The sequence below is a fragment of the Phanerochaete carnosa genome, assembly GCF_000300595.1.
Source record: "Phanerochaete carnosa HHB-10118-sp unplaced genomic scaffold PHACAscaffold_13, whole genome shotgun sequence".
NCBI classification, from domain to species: domain Eukaryota; kingdom Fungi; phylum Basidiomycota; class Agaricomycetes; order Polyporales; family Phanerochaetaceae; genus Phanerochaete; species Phanerochaete carnosa.
In genome coordinates, this window is record NW_006767640.1 from 1,287,456 (window position 1) to 1,309,836 (window position 22,381).

Consider the following 22,381-nt stretch of genomic DNA (forward strand, 5'->3'; position numbering starts at 1 on the left):
TGTTGCCATCGCACGCACGATGCCTATGCTGCGGCTTCCTGCCGCGCCTGCCGCGATCTGTGTGGCCCCACCGGTCATCGCTTCGTTTCCGCAGACGGACATATAGGGAATCTTCTAAAGTGGAGTGGCGGCAAAGGCTCGGGCGCATGCACCAAGAGGGTCAAAGCGCCGCTGCTACCAGACCCTCGCGTGCTGGATGTGCCAAATAATTATCGTTCCTGTGGCTCGTCCTGGCAGTACCATGCCAGAGAGCCCATAATGCTTGTCGAGCTGTCATAGGTATCATGCTGGAAGGTTCGAGACGGGAAGGCGGACAGCCTATATCCACCAAGCGCGACAGTTCTGTCGCCCGTCTTGGGCGTAGCTCGATTATTTTATCTCGCTCTTCTATCGTTTCAGTGTTGGACGCGTGCGTTTTGACGCTTTTCATCTTAGGACATCCCGGGCGCGAGGTAGTCATTGTCGGAGCGCAGCCCTGTGTTCGGGCGGAGGTCCCGTCGTCTGTGGGCTCAGGCTGTGACAGATTGACAGCAAACCATCGACTCTCGCTAATAGGGCAGTGTCAGCGGGATTGCAGTCGAAGGAGGACGCCCCTTCCAGTCAGTTGGGTGAGCCTTTATTGAGAACCTAATTGTGGCGGGTCAACTAACCGCAATGTTGTAGACGATGTTCGGCCAAAATCAGCTTGAAGTTGGCGTTCAAGATGATTCGAGCCACTGCAGGCAGAGTAGAGGTGCCGGAGCGTCGATCGCTAGCGGGTGTCTGTCTTCATCCTACCAGAGTCTCGCGGGTTCCGGAACAGATAGGCCACGATATTCAAATTGTACGTCTTTGACCAGATGCGTCGATGCGACCAACCTGCTTCTGGTTTCTATCGGTCGAGGTCGACCACGTCAACACCCGGTCTCCCATCGTTTGGCGAACAAAGCTGCCTTTGGGAATTGAACAAGTGTGAGTGCCGCCCTCGAATACGAACCAGCACGCCTTCCTCAAGAACACGGGTACCTGTTTCGTAGTAAGGATCAAACTCAGCGGATGCCCTCATGTATAACAATAGTTTTCCCAGAGATTTCAAGAATGTAGGTTCTCATCTGTGGGCAAGTCCTTGGTTTTCGTACATGGTACAAGTCCTGAACTCATTTGTAGATCTAAGTGGTCCCCGGAGGGGAAGTTAGATGGACATATCACGTCTTTAGAACGCGTCTTAGACTCCTAGTGAAATGCAAGGGGTCGAAGATCACGTTCAAACTGGAGGACGGTCCAAGCAATCTTCGTATTCTGGTTTTGACCATGGTGTGAGCGTCTCATGTCCTATCTCAGACTGTATCTCAGACCGATGAACGACCCTGCGCTTGAGCTAGCTGGCAATGAAGTCGAGCTGGTTGCTCGGTTTCCACAGGCAGGCTACATGCGTTGTTCATGCTTGTCGAAGTATGCTAACCTTCAAGTTGGTGCCGAGGGATGCAGTCCTTATGTATCGACCAGATGTCGCCCACTCGTTCATATGTCGGCCGGAGACTGTACGGCAACGGAAGCGACTATGCGAAGAACCTTATGGTGCAAGCGCACTTTGCCTGCGCCGCTTCCGTCTTGTCGTCAAGAACTACCCCTACGTGATATCACGACCGTGCGCCCAACGAAGTAACGGTGGCCAGCTGTCGAACAAAATGACAATCAAGGCCTCCTTCTGGCGTATCGACCAATAAGGCATGGGAAGCGGTCGCAATGAAATGGCGCAGCTCGTACTATCTTCGATTCGAGCAACCTGTCGAGACTATGGCTTTGTTATCATGAACATTCGAACGGAGTTATGCACGGTATATCAAGTTTCCACTTATCAGGGCTCAATTATACTAATTCATTGTTGTGGGTATCGCTGAACCTGAGGATTGTCGAGGCATCTGCCGTCATCGCGGTAATCTTTGGTATACAAGCATGATTAGATAGGAGTGCAGGACTGTATTGGTACGGCGACGCTAGTTGCGGCTTGTTCGTTGGAGATTTCGCTCCGACTCGGACTAGCAGAGACCTGTTTCCGTGGTTAACACACTTCTCATATGTTGTTCCATGCGTTGTCTCGGAGTTATTTCTATCGCTTGGCCGGTATTGCTGGTTAGTCATTGGCCGCATGTTAAAATAGGCGTCACGATTTCTTCGAAAATATTACCCCCTTTGCCTCGATGGAAGGAGCTAATAAACACAAAGAGCATAAGTCTGTAGTCGGCAGCTGCCTTTCACTGCTCAGATTACAAGATAAATCCTCTTGACAGTGGCAGTATGACATTCCGCGTATTACTACCAGATGCTTGACCAAGTGGGAAGCCATGGCCATCTGAACCCTCTGATTCAGCAGGACCTGTTTACAAATCACTCGGTAGAGCACTGCACACATGTTGCACCAACAGATAGGCTATATTCAATCATGAAGTCGACGAATCAAACACAATTCACTAGTGCTGGTCAGCTTTCGCTGAATGGGCGCCAATTTCCGGCCTCTGCCGACGCTGCCCGCTGGTTGCTTGGGCGATGGTCGACGGTCGCCATCATGCCACTCAAAGCTGTATTGTCCCGATCCAGGGACCAGAACAACGATAGTCTGAGGAGGCGACAGACTCCGACGAACTACTAGCAATCATATGGACCTACAACTACTCAAGAAGGTGAGCCACTTGCTACTAACTGCCCCTGTCTGCCTCATCATTTCGCAGGGACTGGTGTGAATGCCAGCAATCCGAATTTGAGGTCTCTCTCGCTTCAAGCACAGGCCAGATGTTCTTCGTGACGCCGCTCGCCAGGCGGGTACAAATCTCGTAACCAGTTCCTGCAGGTTCTCCGTGATTGCCGCTATTGTCGGCCCATCCAGTGGCGTACAACAGTTACCTACCATCTGCCAAAGCAAATTCGACATCGTGTATCTGAGCTCATTGCCTCTCTCCTGTGGGTACCTCCAGGTCCTGATTTGGACGGACGTGGGAAGTAGCGCGTTGTGTGATCGTCCAGAACCGCATTAATTGAGATTGGAATATAGTCCTTGACCGGCGAATCCGACTAGTCCAACCAACGGTAAGGGATATGTCTAGTGTGCAGCTGCCTCGCTGACGAACCCGGGGTTGATAGCTAGTGCGGGCGTACCTCAAGGAAGACATGGACAAAGGACCATCCATCAGCTTGCTTAGATATGCAGAGAGCGTTCAAGGCGATTCTGGCGCGTCCCAACGAGCATTACTTGAGCGGCGTGACTCGTAATCGCCGGTTAAAGTACTGCAAGGCCAAAGCCGATGCCTATCGCTGCATCCTCACCACTCACAAGAATGTTAGGCTTGATATATACTGGTAAGTGCATGTCGTCTTGAGTGCAATTGCGCCGCTTACACCGCGGAAGTCTCCTTGACCAATAGCTATATCATGCAGGTATGTTAATTTGCGGGTATGTCGATAATCTAAATGTTGTGAGAAGACAGTCCGGAGTATGCATGCACTCACCCATTTATTGGTCAGACTTAAACTCCATGTACGATTAGGATCTGCGTCGCCATTCTTCAACTTTCCCTGTTTGGATGATAGGCCATGATACGAGTCTTGTACTGTCACTTCGAGCAGTCGGACTACGTTCTCATGCTACGCATGTAAGTGCGCTATTATTTCCAAGTAGAATTCTTGACCCTCTGGCGAGCTTCCTCGCCCTTCGAAGCTGTAGCTTTGGACACACCCGCGAGCCCGTTTGATAAGCCTGGCCCTCGCCCGTAGAAGACTTCAGATATTCTTCAAAGCAGCATCGACCTTCCCGGAGACTCGCCTCGGCGAGTTTCGGCCCCGCCGCGAATGGCGGTGCCGCTCGACAGGATCTTTAAAAGCAAGTCTGCGGCCAACCCAATGAATTCACATAACTGACTATAGTCAAATACACTCTGCTCAATATCGTTGCGGACAGAGTTGAGCTGCATGTGGACCTGTGCTACCTGATCGTCGACGGCATCAGAGCTGGAATTCTTCGTGGACCTCTCCAACCTCGGCTCGAACACTTTCGTATTCTAGCGTGACCCGATCGCAATACCCAAAGAGCACTGAGAACGCGTCAGATCGATAGTGAACAGCGCTCTCTGGTTCGCAGGTCTATAGTCAGTTTGCGACTTCTGTCATTGCCCTACCAGCATCTACTAACTAGAAAGATCTTTGGGTCTACTCCAGCGTTAGCTTCTTGCGTCAGCTCATTAAACTGGCGACGAAAGAAGTTCCTACTGCGCGGCCTGATACCCTTCGTGCTCGGCAAGCATGAGTTAAGTCCGGCGCACTCTGTGGTTCGCGCAACGTGGCTGGAGACTACGCGAGCGCGAAGAAGGCGCTGTCGAGAGAGCTCTCTTGGACACTGTCGCTCTCATCTGTTTACCTTTTGCACCATCGCACAGGTTGCGCTCAAGACAAAGAGTGTATTATGCATCACATCCCCGGCGAAGGATTGTTTTACCGCCCGTGCTGTAACTGAGAATTCCACATTCCTTACCTTGATCTAGCCGTGCTTGAAATCTGTCCCTCCTTAACACGTACGTAGTAATTGGATATTCAGGTTGCATACCACGTAATAACGCATTCGTTCATCTCCCGCAAGCAGTGCGAAGAACGCTAGTTCGACTTTCTTCGAAAGTTGACACCGTGTCCGCCGTCATGTGTGGGAGGTAATTAATCCAATTATGTGAGATCTTGTACACCCAACGAGCAATAGAGATCGCTATATTCGTCCCTGACTACGACCAGCTTTTCCATTGAACGTCGGCGGCCGCAAGAGAAGCGAGCGCCTGAGAGCCATCTGTCAGCCGTGCTTTGCAAACAACAAGGACAGCGGTGCTCTCTGTCGTTAACCCTGAACATGCAAAAGAGAGAACAAAAGCAGAGTCAGGTACGAACTTTACGTTGAATAAACAATGCCGTATAACCGTGCATGGGCTGTTTGAACCTGTGCAAAGCTCAACAATAGTGCAGCCCGCCACGGAGAGGATGTATCTATGCGATCGATAAAGGCGCAATCGCAGCTCAAAAATCCAGTGGGATGCACTGGCAGGGACTTCTGATTTCGGGTGATCCATTCACGCAAGGTTTGGCACACTGAGAGTCGCTGTCGGCTAAGCGTATGGTATCGTACATGCAGGGATAGATTTCCCACAGGGGCCGTGTCTGTTCACAAGTTCTCCGAACTGCGTGCTGAGTTATGGGTCAGCTGGACTGCAGCATCTATCATCGAAGCATGATTCGTGTGTGCGAGGTTACGGAGTGTGGTCGCACGAGGCAACAGAAAGCCATGAGAACACGTGTGGCCAGGCCAAGAGAGCAACCCTCGAATTATGCGACAGCCGTAACCCGGCAGACGCGTAAGGGTTAGGCTATCGAGACGCAAGATGATGCGGAGCATGTGGACCAAATGATTGGAAGATATATCGTGCTCACCGTGCTCTCAAGGAGGCAGGAACTTTACAGTAGAAGCGTGTGTAATTATCCGGGTCCAGATGTCATCTATGATACCAACCAAATATGTAGAAGCAAGCTGCACAGAAGATAGAGGCAGAAGTTCTTGATAAAATGCTTCGCCTAGGTTATGTGCACGTTTTACTTTTGCCAATAGCTTGCGGCGAATAAAAACTCCACTGGCAGGTGACCGCGCAGCATGAGGGGTAGTAACACGACGTAAACTCATGCTGCCTGCGGCACATGTTCATGGCATAGAGAGTGGGAGATTAAGCCGGAATCACGTATTTTGACGTATACTAGTATAGTGTAATTGCTAAAATCCCCGGGCTTCGGCCCGCGAGGTGTTAGCACTCCGGCTGTTGACGACGGGCAAATGGTGACAAAATCCACGCTCGCTTGGCTCTTCCCTTCCAAATATTCCAACAGATTTGACTTACCAGGCTATGCGATGTACCAGCAGCTGTCTGTGCCAGTGCTGAGGGCTCACGGCGTCAGGCATGCTTATTCTGGCCGTCGCTGTTGATCCAAGTGCTGTGCGCTATGGTATAATTGAAACAAAACCGCAATTTCAATGCGATCTGTATGAAATCTATAAGCAAATTCTTCGGGCTAATATCAACGAATTTACGCAGGAAGAGCAATGCAGATGTGCCATGGACCAAGTTCAAAGCAAGCTCAAAGCGAGCGGGAGAGCGAGCGCTTAATGCCATCGTGGCGCCTCGGCTTTCTCCCGATGCCATCAAGACGCTCAAAGCGCCGCCAGGCACCTGGTGTTCGTTCATCTTGCTTTGTGCGCTCTGCTAATCGTGCCTCTTTGCTTCGTCGATCTCCCTGCCTTTCTCGCGCGAGCATATTTATTGCACGAAATGCATCATTTAACTGCACAGGATACATTTGCATTAGCAGGCCAGTATGTCAAGACATGCTCAGCCCGTCGTACACCGGGGTGCGCGCTAGTGTCCTGTCTCGGACTTTTGACGTAAAACTTCGCCGTCGCTCTCTTAAGGCTAGCCACGAACCTGGCCAGGACGCTTGGAATACCATACGACCAATGTCGCAGTCTAGCTTGGTAGACTGGTGAACGTATGTTTTGTGCGTAGCAAAGACGGCAGCCGCAGCTTGTGCTTGGCCCTAGATATACGTGTTGCACTCGTGCGGTGATATGGTGTTGAGCACGTGTAAATAGATTGAAGCTGGGGCTGCAACAGCCCCCGATGCCACGAAGAAGCGGAGGCCCATCATGTTGGGATGCCTGTGCTTAGCGCGATCTGTATCTTCTCTTCCAGTATACGGGCTAGTAGAGAAATTGAGCATGTAACCGGTACAGCACAGGAAGTGATCGCGTACCTCGACGTTCGCTGAATTTCAGACGGGCCTGAGGGGTAGCCAAAAGGGTTTGAGATGTTCTCTGCATTTGCACATGTAGTTCAGACGTTCGATCGGGATTAACAAGCGTATTGCGCACCAGAAAATTTGCGTTGAGCTGTTTGACTCGGGATGAGAGGTCTGTAATGGAATCGTACAGCTCTAATCCAGTTTTTGACAGCATTGTCCAGGAACCGTATTCCAAGTACTCCGCCTTGTATTCACGGTAGTCGTGTTCGCAGCTGTGACCGAATAAGCACATCGATCTTCGTTGCGAGGGGTAGTAGACGCACCTATCGAGCTCCTCTTTCAAGTGCATCATGTTCATTACCCTGTCCGTCTTTGAGACAGACAGATATACATTTAGCTCGTTCTGCTTAGCCTCCAACTCTTTTAGGCCATCCTTGATCTCGTCAAGCCTCTGCTTCATGTCCAAAAACAAGGCATCCGGGCTATTCACCGTCAGTCGCAGAAATGCAACACCCGTCTCCACTGCTGAGGTGGCCGCGTAGGTGAAGGCTGTCAGGCCCAGTCCGAGGAGAGCGGTCTCCACTAGTCGGTTGGTCGGCATAGCCCTCCTTCAGTCGACGGATCCTGGGACGCAAGATGTCGCCGTTCCAAATTCGCAGGTAACCCGTAGGGTATAGTTTGGGGAGGTCTGTGAGACGTGGCTTGCTATCGTGGACATCGATGCCAGGGCGACCATGCTATGTTGTTGTGGGCACAGGCGCTGCGAAAATCTCAGGACGGTGACAGGAATTATGTAATTATTTCTGCGCGCCGGGCTGCTGCCGATATCGCGTTGACGTTGTTTGTAGAACAAGAGAATTCATTATATTCCCGTACGCAAATGAGCACACGAATTCCTACGCGAGCCTGAGATTGTTCTAATTGACAGGAAAGAGAGGGCCGTGCTATGCGCATGAACGATGGAGCCGACTAGGGTGATGCGCGCAGCGGTTGCAACTTATTAGGCTGCAGATATACACGGTATACGCGAGTGTGTAGGAAAACTAGAGATACTATGCACGGTGTCTCATTCGGCTTCAGGGTCGCTATCATATAGAATAACACTAGAGGTTCTCTGGCACACGGGTCAGAGGCGAGTATGAGGGGGAAATGCTGCAGCGATAACTCACCAGCCAGTCTTGCTCTAAAGCGTACACGCGACCCCGTAGATCGCGTATGTCAGTTAACAGCTGTGCACCTGATATGACTAGCGTCCATCTGCGAGGGTAGTACTTCCTCAGGTCGTGCTTCAAACGAAAGTAGAGACGCTCGCAACTGGATAGGGAGGGTACTATTGGCATTTCAGGCTACAGGAGAGACAAGCTTGGGACGTACTCGTGCCATTCCTGCTTCAGCTCGTGCACCCCGCGATAGCCGAGTTCGTCAGAGGAGACGCTGCCGGTACCAAACAGCCGTGCAGTTATGGACCGCTCCAGACGTCTAAGTCCTTCTTCTACTTCTTTGAGAATAGCGTGTATTTCGGTAAAAGTTTTGTCTGGGTTGTCGAGCCAGTATACACACACGAGCTCGTAGCCCTCTTTGAGGCTCAGGATCGCGAGAGCTGCGCTGCCCACCAGCACCTGCTGGAGCATGTGTTTTTCCTATTGAATCAACGAGCAGTTTGCGGAGAATGCGGGGAGAGTGTACAATGGTACCGGCTGACGGAGTTTCGGTTACTAGGTGGGTCGAGAAACGAAGATTCTTTGCACTAGCGCTGCCTCATGGTTGTTTGTCGAAGCCATCTCGGGCGTATATTTATCTGCACAATCGAGAGACGTTTAGCCTCTCAGTGAATAGTTAGCGGGAGCTGATGGCGAGTACGACCCACCGCTTGTGAAACTCATTCATTCAGCCCCAACCGCCCCAGTGCATTTATGCCAGTCCAGCGAGGATATAGAGAATAAAACAAGAATACATAGCTTAGTGTCGTTGAGTAAAAACTGTCTCAGACATGACCGTTTGAATTTTTAAGTCATCGCGAGTCATGCAGGAGCTGATCACAGAGCAAAGTGCGGGCTATGGGCGCTTAATAATTTCTAAACAAAGTAGTATGTGTACCATGTTTGGCATTGTGTGCGCTTATGTAATACGTTCGCAGGCCTCCTACTAGCTTCCACCGTCGTAAGTATCGAGTAGTATTAAGGTATTAGATTGTGGAAAGAGAACCCGGGCTGTATAATATCTATACTCTATCATAAGTTGCAATACGCCGCATGTCATCCAGCAGCCTCCCCGCGTCCTCGCGCTCCCCAGGGTTCTGGCGCCAACATCTCTCTATGCGAGCGGACAGAAGCCGCTGTCCCGCAATCTCCTTTGGCAAGGCTGGCCGTTTCCCGTGCATGATCTCACGTGTAACACTCCCATTCTGAACGCCCTGAAACGGATTGTCACCGGTGTAGAGCTGTTACGGCAATTTCAATGCCTAGGTGAGCACAGAGCATCATATCGCCGGGGCAAGACGTACCTCGATGCAGAGCATCGCAAACGAGAACAGGTCGGTCTGCGTCGTGGGCCGATTGGAGCTTGAGATAAAGCGGGTCGGGACTCCGTAGATGGCATCTTTTGTCTTCATCTCCTTGTCGGTTAGGTTCGGCATGGTCTGCTCCGGCGCGAGGTACCGCTCGTTGCCCGACCGTGTGGAGTTGAGCATGTTACTCGCGCCGTCGACAGATATGGACAGCCCAAAGTCGCCAATGACTACGTTGTTATCAGTTCTGTCTCGCGTGTTGACGAAGATGTTTAGCTGGTAAGGATCGAATGAGCAGTCAGGATAAGCTGATCGTAAACAGTCACTGAGAGCACATACGCCACGAAGATCGCCGTGAGCCACACCTTCGTCGTGCATATATTTAATGCCCTCTGCAATTTGCTTGAGCTGTTATACAAACATGTGAGCCGACGAACAGCTATCGCACCTCATCACCTACCCAGAGGTTCAGCAGCTTGATCTGTTGCTGCACAGGTCTCTTCACGAACTTTGGATTGCAGACATAATGCCGTGTCGTGCCGCCCTCCATCTTCTCACTTACGATAGAGATCCGCCCTCTGCGGTGCGTGATACCTTCCGTCGCGAGCAAACGGCAGTGGCGTAACGTCCAGCCGTTGAGTATTTCCAGATACGTGTGCTTTGGATACCGTCAGCACCACGTACCCAGTCCAACCTTATGAGCACCGACCTTAATCTCTTCCGGTGTAGTGGCGGCGTTGATCGTCTTGATGGCGACTCTGATCTTCGCATTATTGGGTCGCTGCATTGTGGTGAAGGTCACCGAACCATAAGAACCGCCGGCCTGCTCGGTGGGATCGAAGTACATGCCGTCTTTGCCTGCTTCACGCTGTCGGGGCGCCTCATCTTGTCCGAAGTACTTGGTGGAGATCTCGAGCGCCGAGGGCAGCATTTGCGTGTTGTACGCGAGCAGCGCCATCAAGCGGCGAGCCGTGCTCCGAAGCTTCGCGCTCCCGGGCCCGTTCGTCCTGCTTGAGTTGTCGATGTACTGCGGCGTATGAGTATACGTGACAGAACTTGCGCTTTGTTGACTCACCGCTTTATAGCCGTCCAACATGCGGATCGCGAGCGTGCCGCGCATGCAGTCCATGTAGTCCATCCATGGACCTGATGGTTTCTTCTCCTTCTTGAATCTGTCTGCGAAACTATGTGCGAGTTGATGGAAGAAGGCACCCTTCGCGATAGATGTGGAAGTCTGGGCGTCGACCATGCCGCGCATCCTCGCGCCTAAGACCGCAAGCTTAACTTGGAGATTAACGGCGGCCTCAGAGACGAAAGGCGAAGCTGGTTCGACAAAATTGTATGTTGCACCTAATTCACGACAACGTTCAGTATGCCACTCGATCAGAAGATGGATCACCGCGTACTTGGGTATACGTTCAGAAACCCGAAGATAATTGCCAAGGACCCGGAGACTACAGGAAATAGCTCTTGGGCAATGTTAAGCTTTGCCCGCTTCTGCCACTGCGGATTGTTCCAGAGTGAGCTCAGAAAATAACTGAGATGGTGCTCGATGTGACGAGAAAGATCCCAGACGACATTAAAATCAAGAGATTGAACACCTCGAGGGACCAGCTCTGGATGTTCGCACAGATATTGCAGCGCGGTTCCCGCCAATACGTAACCTGCTTTCTGAAAGAGAATAAGTGAATAGACAGCAGAGACACGACTTGGCTTACAATAGAGGCAGACAGCGGTGTGTCATTGAACGCGCCCTTCGCAAAATCAAGTACGTCGATGGCAGTCTTGAGGGCCCTTAGCGCCGGTTCCCTGGCGATTTTCTCCATGGATCTGCGTACATCGATCTGCTGAGCGAGAGTGGGTATGACGCAAACTGCAACAGAGCCAGGGCTCCGCTTGTTGTCCGGCGAAGAGCGGGGCGCCGTCAGCTGGAAGGGGCGAGAAACCTCTGGAGAATATCTGTGTCAGTTCACCCAATATTTGCGCTGGTTCGAACCACACACCGGAAAGCAGTTCATATAGCCCTACGTCCACCCAGCCCACTATTTCCGGTGTACTTAGCCGTAGTGCGGACTTTACTCGGTGCACTTCTAGCTTAAGCGTGTGGGTGCCCGTGGGTATGCGTCTGAGAGAGGATTAGTGACATGTAGTCGGATAATCAGGAGGAAATGCTAACATTTGCAGGTCCTGCCTAACGCGCCAGTTTGGTGTTGCCGTGTCGCTCGACGACGGAGGTAGCTCGCAAATTTCGGAACGATCCTTGTTGAGTTTGAGGTGCAGTGAGTACAGCCCTCTTTGGTCGAAGCTTCCAATGAGATCTGGTCCATAGAGACTCAGTGCCTTGTATGGTTCTGGTGACAGAAGAACGTACGGGTCACATTGAGGATTATGAGGCCGGTGCCAGCCGGAGAAGCCGTCGCTGAGGGCATGTGTAGGTTAAGATTTTCAAAATGTCGGTGTGGGAAGAGCAGTGGGACGACAGCATCCTTTGGCCCCCATATATCTCTAGGACATCCAAGAGGAGCTGTCAACAATCCAGCGCAAAAGCTGTGCGTGGTAGCGGCCGGATACGAGCACAAGAACAGCTCGTCGACGAGGGGATGTAGCAACGAAAAGACAGCAACAATGGGACGCCGCTCGCTTCACATGCACAGCGTATTGGAACCTGGGACGCGGATAAGACATGCCCTACACGGATTCACGTAAGGATGCACGAGAAGATATGATACACGCGGTAGGAGGTACCCGCTCATTTCCATGCAGAGAACAAAGATGAAGACATGAGCTGGAGGCCTGGAGATCTGATCCAGTGTTACCAGCACCGCCGGAAGCCTATCCCACAGGGATGCCGAAGACGAAGAAGACATGGTGACTGCATCCGTGTTTGAATGGCGGTTATTGTATTCTAGATAGACACAATTGGCCAACGGTGTCATTTTGCTCGTATGCTCCGTGCTTGCAGTAGCATCTCGCTGGCCGGGTGCCGCGCTGCCTCGCACGAGTCAATAGAATTCAAATAGCCCGAGGTCGCAAGATAGTAGCGAGGATATGAGACACAGGAGATACGCGAAATGCATCGAACGACAGCACCTGGACAAGGGGATGTCGCCAGCGGTGGCAGAGAGGAATAGCAAAGCGAGGACGCGAGCGTTGACGCTCACTATCCTCAAGCAAGGACCCCCGGCACCTCGGATGATCTAGTCAATGGGTATTTACTGGCATCCTTATAAGCGGCATCCCTCCTGAAGTCGCTCGTAAACAAAATGCATAAGTTCAAAGGAGTGTATTGTAGCTGAAAGTAATAGCTAGTAGTAACGACAGTAACAGCTTAAATGTCCCGGAATCCGCAGCGTTCTGACAATGAACACCCTTCATCCAACAGCATTGCACTCGGGCAGATGTATAAGGTACCAAATATGACACTCATCCATCTGTAGCATTAGATGAGAATTACATTGTCATTGACTTGACCGAGACCTGTCAGCGGCTCAATGAGCGCCAGGACGGAAGAAGGCGAAGCGAAAGCGTACCGATGCCGCTGGCGACCTATGAGAACTCGACAGGCTCGCCTGGAGTGGCTTGAATTGTATTCAGTCTGTTCCGACTGGCAATCACGGAGTTTGTGTCTTCCAAGATGCGCGCAGAAGATCTCTGAGATGGTACCCTCAGGATATGGCCCCTCACAGACGCGAGCTGGTGAACTTACGGTAGCAACTGCATTGAGCTCCAGGCATTCCTCTCGGAATACCTCCAGTTGCCGCTGGAGCTCGCGTGACTTGAGCATTCTCTGCGGCAAAGTTGTGTTCTTGAGGTCATGAAAGTCTGATTCATAGTTCCGCAAGGAGCTCAGGAGCCTGCGAGAGCTGTGAGCAAACTAAGCCATAAATCGAGGGCATGACGTACTGGTGGTTCTTCATCTGCAAAGTGTAAGGGTCGTTGGACTCGCCAATTTGGAGGGTCACAACGCAGTACGTCTTCCGCTTTCCCGCAGCGTCCGGCTCGGTATCGCTGATAATTCGCACGAGAGCCTTGATGCACTGCTTCACTTTGACTGCAATCTCGTTCACGAGATCCGCGATCACGCGGAAAATCGCCTGGACATCCGCGGTAAAGCACTCATACACCATGGTTACCCCACGACGCGCTACTTCGAGTATGCCTCCGACCAGCAGTAGCTTTGGGTTGACCGTGAGGGAGAGCAAGCTGGGGTCTTGCAAGGTAGCGAGCTGAAGCATGATGGGAGCCATGTCTGTTGTTCGCTCACATAAGCAGGGAATTATCGTTTCGTGCCTGGATCTACGTACCAGGGAAAGGAGGTCTAAGTAAGTGCCAGCACTTTGAGGTTGAAAATGGATCGGACAAGCCAGCGTCCGGCCCTGGTACGGTCAGGTTAATATATCATAAAGGGCGTCAATTTTAATGACCCTGGGCCATTCGCATGTCCAGTGATAGTTGCCAAAAATGGATTCTAGGCGAGGCTGTCGGGGATTCTTGGGGAGTACAAAGGCTCCGCAAGCAAGATTGGCAGGACAACAACTGTTGTGAGGCACGCCGGCACTGCTGCGCGAGGAATCTGGCCGTGGGCCTTCTAATTACGTAAGCAATAACAACAGTGCCTCGCGTCCTCGGGCTGATGTCCATTGCACTGCTCACTCCGTATCCCACAAGTTCTGCAACATGACCGACGCAGCAGCCGCCGCAGAGGCCCGCATCGCCGCCCGACTAAAACGCATTGGCGAAGAGGGTTCACAACTGCTTCGTCACGAGGCCCGTTGGAGGGACAAGCAGCCATTCCTGGCCTCACGAGGATACTCGCTTCGTCCACGATTCCACCCAGGATGGCGACCGTCCTGGGAGCTACACCCGGGCTCAGATCCTCGCAACTTTGAGGACCACTGGCAGCTTCCGGTGCGTCTGTGTTCTGCTTACGGGTACACTCAAACGTAATCTCGTGTTGTAGCTCTGGACGAACATAATTGACGCGACGCGAGACTCAGACGGACGTCTAGTATGTATCAAGAGAGTGCGGACAGCGGGTTCCGAAATCCAAATAGCAAGATACCTCTCTACACAACCGCTTCGCAATGATTCTCACAATCACTGCATTCCCATCCTGGATAGCTTTCAGGACGACCATGACCCTAACATATCTTATATCATCATGCCCCACATGCGTCCCATGAGTGATCCTCCCTTCGAACTGGTAAATGACGTACTGGACTTTGCAGAGCAGGTTCTCGAGGTGGGTGAGTCCACGTCTCGCACGGGCGGATGCTCATGGCTCCAAACAGGGCCTCGTCTTCATGCACGGACACGACATCGCCCATAGGTACGTACCACTGGATATTTGCTCATGAACTGTGTTCATGTCTATTAGGGATGCTGCGGAAACAAACATCCTCATGGATGCAGACTCGATGTACCCCCAAGGATACCATCCAGTACAGCGGAAGCGGCTTCCAGTCCCGAACTGGTCGTCCGACGCACCTCATTACTCGCGTGCAAGTGCGCCACGGCCGGTACGGTACTACTTCGCAGACTTTGGTTTATCTACGCACCTCGCGCCAGGCGCGCCGCGGCTAGTCACGGGCGGACTCGGCGCAGAACGCGACGTGCCCGAGCTATCAGACATGATACCTTACGACCCGTTCAAGTTGGACATCTTCGTACTCGGGAACGTCTTCAAAAGCCAGATCCACGACGTGAGTCTCGCGTCTCCTGCGATCGCGACAGCCTTCTGATCACGATCTGCGTCCGCAGAAATACTTCCGCGTCGAGTTTCTCGGGCCGCTGATCGCGGCAATGATGCAGCGCAACCCTGCCGCGCGTCCTACCGCACAAGAAGCTCTGCAACGCTGGCGACACATCAGGACTCGTGTGTCCGTCATCCAGCGCGCGAGCAGGCTGCGCGGGCGCGACGAGACCCTTGTGTATACTATCCTCTTCGACATCCTGTCTTTCATCAAGGTCGTCTACGTCGTCGCCAAAAAGTTCACAGGTTGGTCGTTGAGCTGGCTCTCAATGATATTCACGTAGTATTAGTGCTTTTCCGTGGATGTATCTTCGCGCGTCCTTTCTGCCATGTTTGTATCATGCACAGTGCTATAATTATATTGGGTTATCTGCTCTGCTTCCGCTTCCCAGGATATCTTAACCCCCTGGAGACCTCATTTTGTTTTCGGTCTGCAAGGGCAACTGCATCCCCATCAGCTATCAAAGAACCAAGTCTCAGGTAGCAATCGATCCGAAATGTCGCAATTAAAGCCAAGCATACATGGTGAGGTTTCCACGAGTATAGATGCTGTTCAGGCTGGCCGTACGATTACGTTTGATACTGCGGCTTTGTGCCGCTAAAACAATAAGACCGCCCCAATTTGCTTGTACCATAGAAACACCCGTGTGTCATAGTGCGCCGTGGACCAATAAGGGCTCCTTAGTCGGAGGCTGTGTGGCACGTATGTTCGGGCTGGGGATCGCGTGAGCAGTGCTATATGTCTGCCAGCAGGATAGCAAAGGACAACACGAGGCGACTCCCAAGGCAACTTTGACGTCGCATCTTTAAGAGACAAGATAGGGCGTGCGGGGGAAAGACGGAGATGATCACGTCTTGGGAGGAGATGCGCACACACCTTCTCCGAGCCACCGTAAACTCGTATGGAGCCGAACTTGGTGTCGTGGCAGAGAACAAAGAGTCTTCAGGAACGGTGTACGTCACTATGTTGAGAGCCAGACAGCCGACGCATCTCAGGACAAAGGAGGGGACCGCATGTTCGAACTCCGGGCCCGCGCTGTCAGCTAAGCTGCACTCCGCGAGAAAAATACAAGGGTGACTCTCCGCGTGTGCGCGATAGCGGCGATGAATGACATATGAGCGTGGGTGATGGTTGGTATCGGAGCATGTCGGGACACATTAATGTGTGGCTGGTGAACAAAGGCTGATGCACCAACGCAGGGCTCGGGTGTTGCCAGCGCCCAGCTGTTTGGATCATGTGACATGCAGGTGCTCGGCGCTGATCAGCCAGTGTATTGCGGACCTTATGGGAGATTGTTTGTGATGTTATTTGGCTCTGTATTCATTATATAAGCAAATCACAGACGCTTGTCTTGACGACTGCGGGGCAGCACCATGCTTCAAACACCCAGTGGGCCCTGTCGGAGGGAATCCATGTCGTCCCATAAAGAGAGAGATCTGTTCTCGTTCGAAATGCTCTGTGTGTAGGTACGTCCGTGTTGGAATCCTTCGCGATGGTACTGTTAAGATGGAAATTGTCCGTGCAGGTCTATGCTGGCCAAGAACTGATTCACAAAGCGATTTCTCAGCCGTGCAAGGTAAAATCCTCGGAAATATTAAACCTGTTCTGCCTAATATGCACAATGCCAGCCGTTGCTAATGAGGAGAATCACAGTGCGCTGGGATCACACCCTCGGGAGACGTCAAAACGCACGACGCTTGTTGCGTGATAAACACTAGTATGCGCCAGAGCTTGCAGTAAAAGAAGCATGTACGGATGTACAGTAGACAGACTGTAACAGAGGAAACGAGATCGGGATTTGAGCGCGAGCACTGGAGGTCACATAGGGTCCTGCAACACTGAATTTCACATGCGGCTTAACACGGGTAGGGAGCGGAAGTAGACGGCTTACGAATAGTTACCAGTAGACTCTGTATCACCTCGAGCGTATTGGCATAAACTCGCTAGTTGAAACAAAAAACAAGACAAAGCGGACTGCCAAAGCTGTGACCCCGTGGATGTTAATGCGTTTAGTCCCGTTCCCTCTCTTTTAAAATATTTACAGAGACCGCACGCAGTGCGATCAATAATTGTTAAGTAGTCGTAGTAAGGGAGGGAATGAATACCTGTCAACGAGCTGTTATCAACTGAGCTGCAGAAACCGTCTCTGCACGCCATTTCAGACTCCGTTTGTTATATGGCTTACAGCATTAATAACGGGCCGGAATGTCTGAAACCGCCAATAAGGCGCTGAGTATCGGACAAGCGATGTACTCGAAATGAAAGGGAGGTCCAAGTAGTACGGGCACTTCCACCTCCGGTGTCCGCGCTGTTGCCCCAGTTATACTCCGCGAGGGAAGAAGAGAACGGCGTTTTTTGCGGCTTCAGAGCATGCGGAAAATCTCTGACTGATTCTGAGACAAGGAAGTGCAGACTATCGCATTGAAAACTCAAGTGGCAGTCCCGATCGCAAGTACCCTAGAAGTGTAGGACCCCGGCAGCTCGTCTATTACCATAAGGGGAAGCTGTTATGCCATATTTGACATCGTCTGCGCTTATGTAAGCTGCTCCCAGCCTCTGTCTTTGAACACGTACTTTGCTCTGTGGGACTGACACAAGCTGGTCCGAAATAAATACGTATTAGGAGAATTTTAAGTGTCCGTAGTGTCTGTAAATCAAGTGTAATGCACAACACAGGGTCATTTGCTAGGCAAGGCTTCCGATGTCTGCGAGCAAAGCAGCCGCATCTCCACGGTGTAGCGGGTTCTGCTGCCAGCAGCGCTCGAGTGCACGCACCAAACCTGGCTGCGCAGCAATTGCCGTCGGCAGTGGCGTCGGCCGCATGCCTTGCAGGATGAGGTTCGAGACCTGCCAGTCCGCCGCACTAGGGTGCGACGCTACGAATGGCTCCTGGCCAGTGTAGAGCTACCAAAGGCAGAATGACGATTAGCAGGAGCAACAAACACAGAGATGTGTGACCCACTTCGACACAAAGCATCGCAAACGAGAATAGGTCGGATGCCTCGTTTTGTCGACTGCTGGGCGATATCCTAAATTTAGGCCCACTGAATAGGGCACGTATCTCTGAAGAGATGCCGACGCTCGAAGTGCTCGGATGTTGTCCACTTGACGGAGCGCCAGAGTGTTTACTTCCCGCCGCGAGTCTTACGACGATCTTACCGGCAGCGTCGTCTACGTCGTTATGCCGTAGTTGCAGCTCGGGCGCGAGGTATCGCGGGTTGCCGACCCGGGTCGACTTGTATGCCTGGCTGATGGACTCGACGTAAAGCGACAGCCCAAAGTCGGCAATGACAATCCTGTTGCACCCCGGGTCGCTCTCGCTGTCTATCAAGATGTTTTTCTGTAGAACGAAAGTGTCAGTGAGCTAATATCGCGAGAATTCGGACCAGGGCTATACTCCACGCAAGTCACCGTGGGCCATGCCTTCGTCATGCATATACTTGAGCCCCTCTGCTACCTGCTTAAGCTGCAAAAAGAAATAAGAATGATTTTAATCAAACACGTGTCGGACACATACCCAGAAATTAAGCTTGGCAATGCGTTTACCCTCTGGCAGCCGTCCAAAATCATTCGAGGTGTTGATATAGTTCCGTACGTTGCCCCCGGCCATACGCTCGCTGACGATTGAGAGCATTTCCAGATAATGCACGATACCCAGTGTAGGCAGCAGCCGTTCGTGGCGCAGCGTCCAGCCCGCGATGATCTCGAGGTACGTGTCCTGGACGCACAGATACGTGAGACTACACTCTAAAATGAGATGAATGTACACACTTCGACGATCTTCTCGCCCAAGGACTTCGTAAGACCTTTGATCGCGACCTCGATCCGCTTCCTTTTCTGACAGGACATGGAGCCAAACGACACGATCGAAGACGTGCCGGTGTCCTTCCCGCTCCCGGCCCTCATCGCATCCTTGACCGCAGCGGGCGCAAATGGGTTTCTCGAAGGGAATGTGATTCTGCTCTCTTCGATGTGCAGAGCCGATGGCAGCATCCGTGAGTCCCGCGCGAGTGTCGTCATCAGCCGGCGCGCTGCGCTTCTGAAACGTGCGTCCTGCGGGCGGTGGTCCGTCTCGTCGATGACCTAGCAACCGGTCCATCAGCCGATGCAAGACGGGGGAAAGTTGGCCACGCACTCTCTTGAAAGCGTTCAGCATCCGGACCGCAGCCCGGCCGTACATACAGTCCATGAACTCGATCCATGGGCCGCTGGGGGCACGCTCTCCCGTAAACTTCTTCGCGTATTGCCGTGCCAGCGCGCACAAGAACTCGTCCTTATCCTCGTCAGTGAACGCGCGCGGTGTCCTGTCGCACAGTCCACGCATCTGCGCGCCCATCGCGAGGAGCTGGAAGAGAAGCCTAGAGAACATACTCCCGGACGTCTGTGATAGGCTCTCGATGAACTCGTAGCCAGTGGCTGCAGCACACGGTGAGCGCGACAATGACGCGTCTGTACCACCGCGGACGTACTTTTGTAGCAATCCACAAAGCCAAAGACGAGGACCAATGATCGGCCCACGGCAGGTATTAACTCTTTCGCGAGCGAAGACGCGGCGTGATCGTTTGTACGCGAGGCGGGCCAATACATAGTTGAGAAGTGGTGTAGCTGCAATTTAACCTGGCGCACCAAGTCCCAGATGGGATTATCTTCGGGGACGCGCCTATCGTCTGGGTAGGTGGTGTAGTCGTGATGAAGGTAGGATATAATAGCATAGGAATATGCGCTGCTGAGACCCTGGTGCCGGATGTAAGACCCATAAACATCCGTGAGCAGACGCCATACATACCATTGCAGAATAATCCGCCCCGAGAGACTTCCCCAAAGAAGTGAGGTCTTGAAAGATAGTAAGTATCGATGCCATGAGAGCCAATCTAACCCGGGTTTGGTGGTACGGTGCGAGGTTGACTCCACCTGGAACCGTGGGTAGAAACGGTTGCAGGAGTAGCGTGATGTCCCCGACCGCACTGGAAGTGGACGGCGCTACCAAATCAACTGCCGTGGGTTGTTCTGGCGCTAAGTGTCAGAGGGAGATTATGCAAGACGAGGACTGCACGCACCAGACGATAGCTGATGCAATGGTAGTTCCCGTACTTCTCCAACCAGCTCAACTTTCTTTCTGGAAGAATGGTGAAATACCTGGAGCATTAGGAAGTAGGTCCCGGCTGGTAGCGTTCTGGAGTTTGGTAAGATCCACGAGATGAGTCTCGCTTCGCAAAAGGGCTTACATCATCCTTTTCGGGTTATGCCAGACCGGTTTGGAAGTCTTCCCCGTTGGGCCAAACGTTATAGGGACTGGTGAAACCATGTTGCTTCGCTGTCCGTTTGGAGTAACATGGACTGAGAAACTGCCTTCTTTGCCAAATCTTGCTTGTAGCTCTGGCTGGTGTTACTGGGGATGCATGACGAAACAGAGGTAGTTTACTCACGAGCGACTGTTATCAGGACAGTGCCAACTCCATTGTTCGAAGACATGGGAAGGTAGTTGGGCAGCGCGGAGAGCTACAGGCGGGTTGGCGTTCACGTAGACGAAGGGTTTTCGAGGATAGAGTGTGGTGGACCTTCGTCGGCATGAGTACATGGAATATTTGAGCTCGTCCCGAGACGTGTGGAGGCACGGCAGAGATGTTACCAAGAAGGCATAGCAAAACTTGCCGTCAGGTAGTCTCGACAATGGTGCAATGGCTGGAGGACATGGTGCTGTGCCTTGACGAAAGCCGTGCGTGCCGCAAACAGGGTCCTTCTGAGCTAGGGCCATGTCAAGACACAAATGGGACGAGGACAGCATCGACAAACTTACAGGAGGCACAGGGTACAGGAAACACAACAAATTGAAGCCCTGATACATACGGAGAGATCCTGTGAGGGATACAGTACTTCTGATATCGACCGATGTAGCATTGGTTCAAACGGTCAACGTTCAACGTTCACCGCCAATATGCAGGGCGGACAACACGCTGTGCCTCTCAAAACGGGGTCGTCATTGTCTTCGTATCCTAGTGGATCTTCTGAGCGGGGGTGCGCTACGGACGGAGACGCCCCTTGTGCGGAAGGCACCCGAAAACCTTCCCAGCTAAGGCACCGTGGTAGGGACCAACCTGCGTCTCTATTGAAGAAGCATCAGTCCGATATTGCGTGGAAAAGTGTAAATTACAGCAAAGAGCTCTAATTGTGAATGCCTTGGTTGTGACGGGCAGTGCGAAAGGTGGTGAAGCTTGCTGGCAAAGCGAAAGCTCTGACGCGCGGTGCCAGGCACTGGCCCCCGGACAGCGCCCGCTCGATGTCGCCGACCACAGAACATTTCATCATCAAGGCCATGACGCAAGAAAAGCCCAGAGATCACCCTACCGCGGAGGAGTCACTCGAGCAGTGGCGAAAGATCCGCCGACACGTCTTGTGGATCCAGCGCCTGTGCCGCCTGCGCGGAGGTCCTTGTACAGACGATCGTCCTCGACGTTGTCTCCGTCATCAAAGTGGCGTACATAACAGCCAAGCGCTTCACAGGCTGGTCCCTGAGCTGGCTCTCTTTGATCTTCTCCTAAGGATAGCACCACGTTGCTTGTGCCACCGCTATCGTCCGCTTTTCCTGGCCTGTCATGCTCTATCTCACAAACGCTGCTTGGAAACCACGCTATGCGATGCCATCTCTGTTATTTTTTTCGTATGCTGTGTTCGCGTTCGGATCGCCCTGTATTATTGTGCTCGGTCAGACGACATGCGTGCTAGACAGTGGCGACCACAGTTATCAGTACCCTCGTTATCACTAACTGCCGCGAACAGCGGGCTTTCGAATGCACTGCCGCGCCTGTGTTCAAGTTCCTCGCTGCGCAATCAAATAATCGAACTGGAAAGCCGCTGCCCACCAGCCAGGACGGCGGACCCTTCGAGTCCGCCAGACAGACGCGCGCATGTAGTACACGCCGCGAGAACAATTGCACGTTGCAATTTGAACACGCGCACTACGCGGGTGTGCTGCCGATAAAGTGATGCCCAACGCAGTGCATCGACGCTCGCGATCAAGCTCGGGCCCTGCTCGCCAGAGATAACAGGTCAGTGCAGAGGGCGCTGCGGCAGGTACCCGCGCACGGGCCGATCGAGGTGAGGAAGCGTCAGTAGTGAAGACGGCAGTGCGGACAGGGGTCAGGGTGCGTTCGTGGCTGTTACCAGGGTCTCGGTGAGAACCGTCGCGCTGCGGAGACAATTGGTGGTGCCCCGTGGGGCAAGGGCGGCCCAGCTTTGCGGTAACCGCTGGACTTCCTGCGCGTTGCCGGGCATGTAGCTGAATGGGGCACGATTAGTGTTGCCACGGCTCGACTGCTTAGCCGCTAGC

General features: G+C 52.6%; 5 protein-coding genes across 5 annotated transcripts; 1 reads left to right on the forward strand and 4 right to left on the reverse strand.

The window, feature by feature from the left end:
• Positions 1 to 7,861: 7,861 nt before the first annotated feature.
• On the reverse strand, positions 7,862 to 8,426 carry PHACADRAFT_33397 (uncharacterized protein; the record flags this gene model as incomplete). Its single annotated transcript, XM_007401488.1, has 3 exons — positions 7,862 to 7,909; positions 7,965 to 8,109; positions 8,170 to 8,426. 3 exons carry the CDS (start codon positions 8,424 to 8,426, stop codon positions 7,862 to 7,864), a joined length of 450 nt encoding a protein of 149 aa, XP_007401550.1.
• A 538-nt stretch (positions 8,427 to 8,964) lies between these two features.
• Positions 8,965 to 9,524, reverse strand: PHACADRAFT_265604 (uncharacterized protein). Its single transcript, XM_007401848.1, has 2 exons — positions 9,299 to 9,524; positions 8,965 to 9,235 (listed from the first exon to the last, which is right to left on the reverse strand). Exons 1-2 carry the CDS (start codon positions 9,482 to 9,484, stop codon positions 9,017 to 9,019), a joined length of 405 nt encoding a protein of 134 aa, XP_007401910.1. The 5' UTR covers positions 9,485 to 9,524; the 3' UTR covers positions 8,965 to 9,016.
• Positions 9,525 to 12,555: 3,031 nt separating this feature from the next.
• On the reverse strand, positions 12,556 to 13,755 carry PHACADRAFT_265605 (uncharacterized protein). The gene is made up of 5 exons (XM_007401849.1): positions 13,606 to 13,755; positions 13,205 to 13,550; positions 13,008 to 13,155; positions 12,832 to 12,952; positions 12,556 to 12,778 (listed from the first exon to the last, which is right to left on the reverse strand). Exons 2-4 carry the CDS (start codon positions 13,546 to 13,548, stop codon positions 12,848 to 12,850), a joined length of 597 nt encoding a protein of 198 aa, XP_007401911.1. The 5' UTR covers positions 13,549 to 13,550; positions 13,606 to 13,755; the 3' UTR covers positions 12,556 to 12,778; positions 12,832 to 12,847.
• A 76-nt stretch (positions 13,756 to 13,831) lies between these two features.
• Positions 13,832 to 15,758, forward strand: PHACADRAFT_154493 (uncharacterized protein). Its single transcript, XM_007401850.1, has 6 exons — positions 13,832 to 13,897; positions 13,970 to 14,209; positions 14,262 to 14,543; positions 14,593 to 14,630; positions 14,679 to 15,003; positions 15,062 to 15,758. The coding sequence occupies exons 2-6, from the start codon at positions 13,979 to 13,981 to the stop codon at positions 15,335 to 15,337; spliced, it is 1,152 nt and encodes a 383-aa protein (XP_007401912.1). The 5' UTR covers positions 13,832 to 13,897; positions 13,970 to 13,978; the 3' UTR covers positions 15,338 to 15,758.
• A 1,981-nt stretch (positions 15,759 to 17,739) lies between these two features.
• PHACADRAFT_106353 (uncharacterized protein) lies at positions 17,740 to 19,641 on the reverse strand (the record flags this gene model as incomplete). Its single annotated transcript, XM_007401851.1, has 8 exons — positions 17,740 to 17,958; positions 18,017 to 18,117; positions 18,214 to 18,394; positions 18,452 to 18,520; positions 18,572 to 18,772; positions 18,826 to 19,137; positions 19,190 to 19,470; positions 19,524 to 19,641. 8 exons carry the CDS (start codon positions 19,639 to 19,641, stop codon positions 17,740 to 17,742), a joined length of 1,482 nt encoding a protein of 493 aa, XP_007401913.1.
• Between the last annotated feature and the right edge of the window lie 2,740 nt (positions 19,642 to 22,381).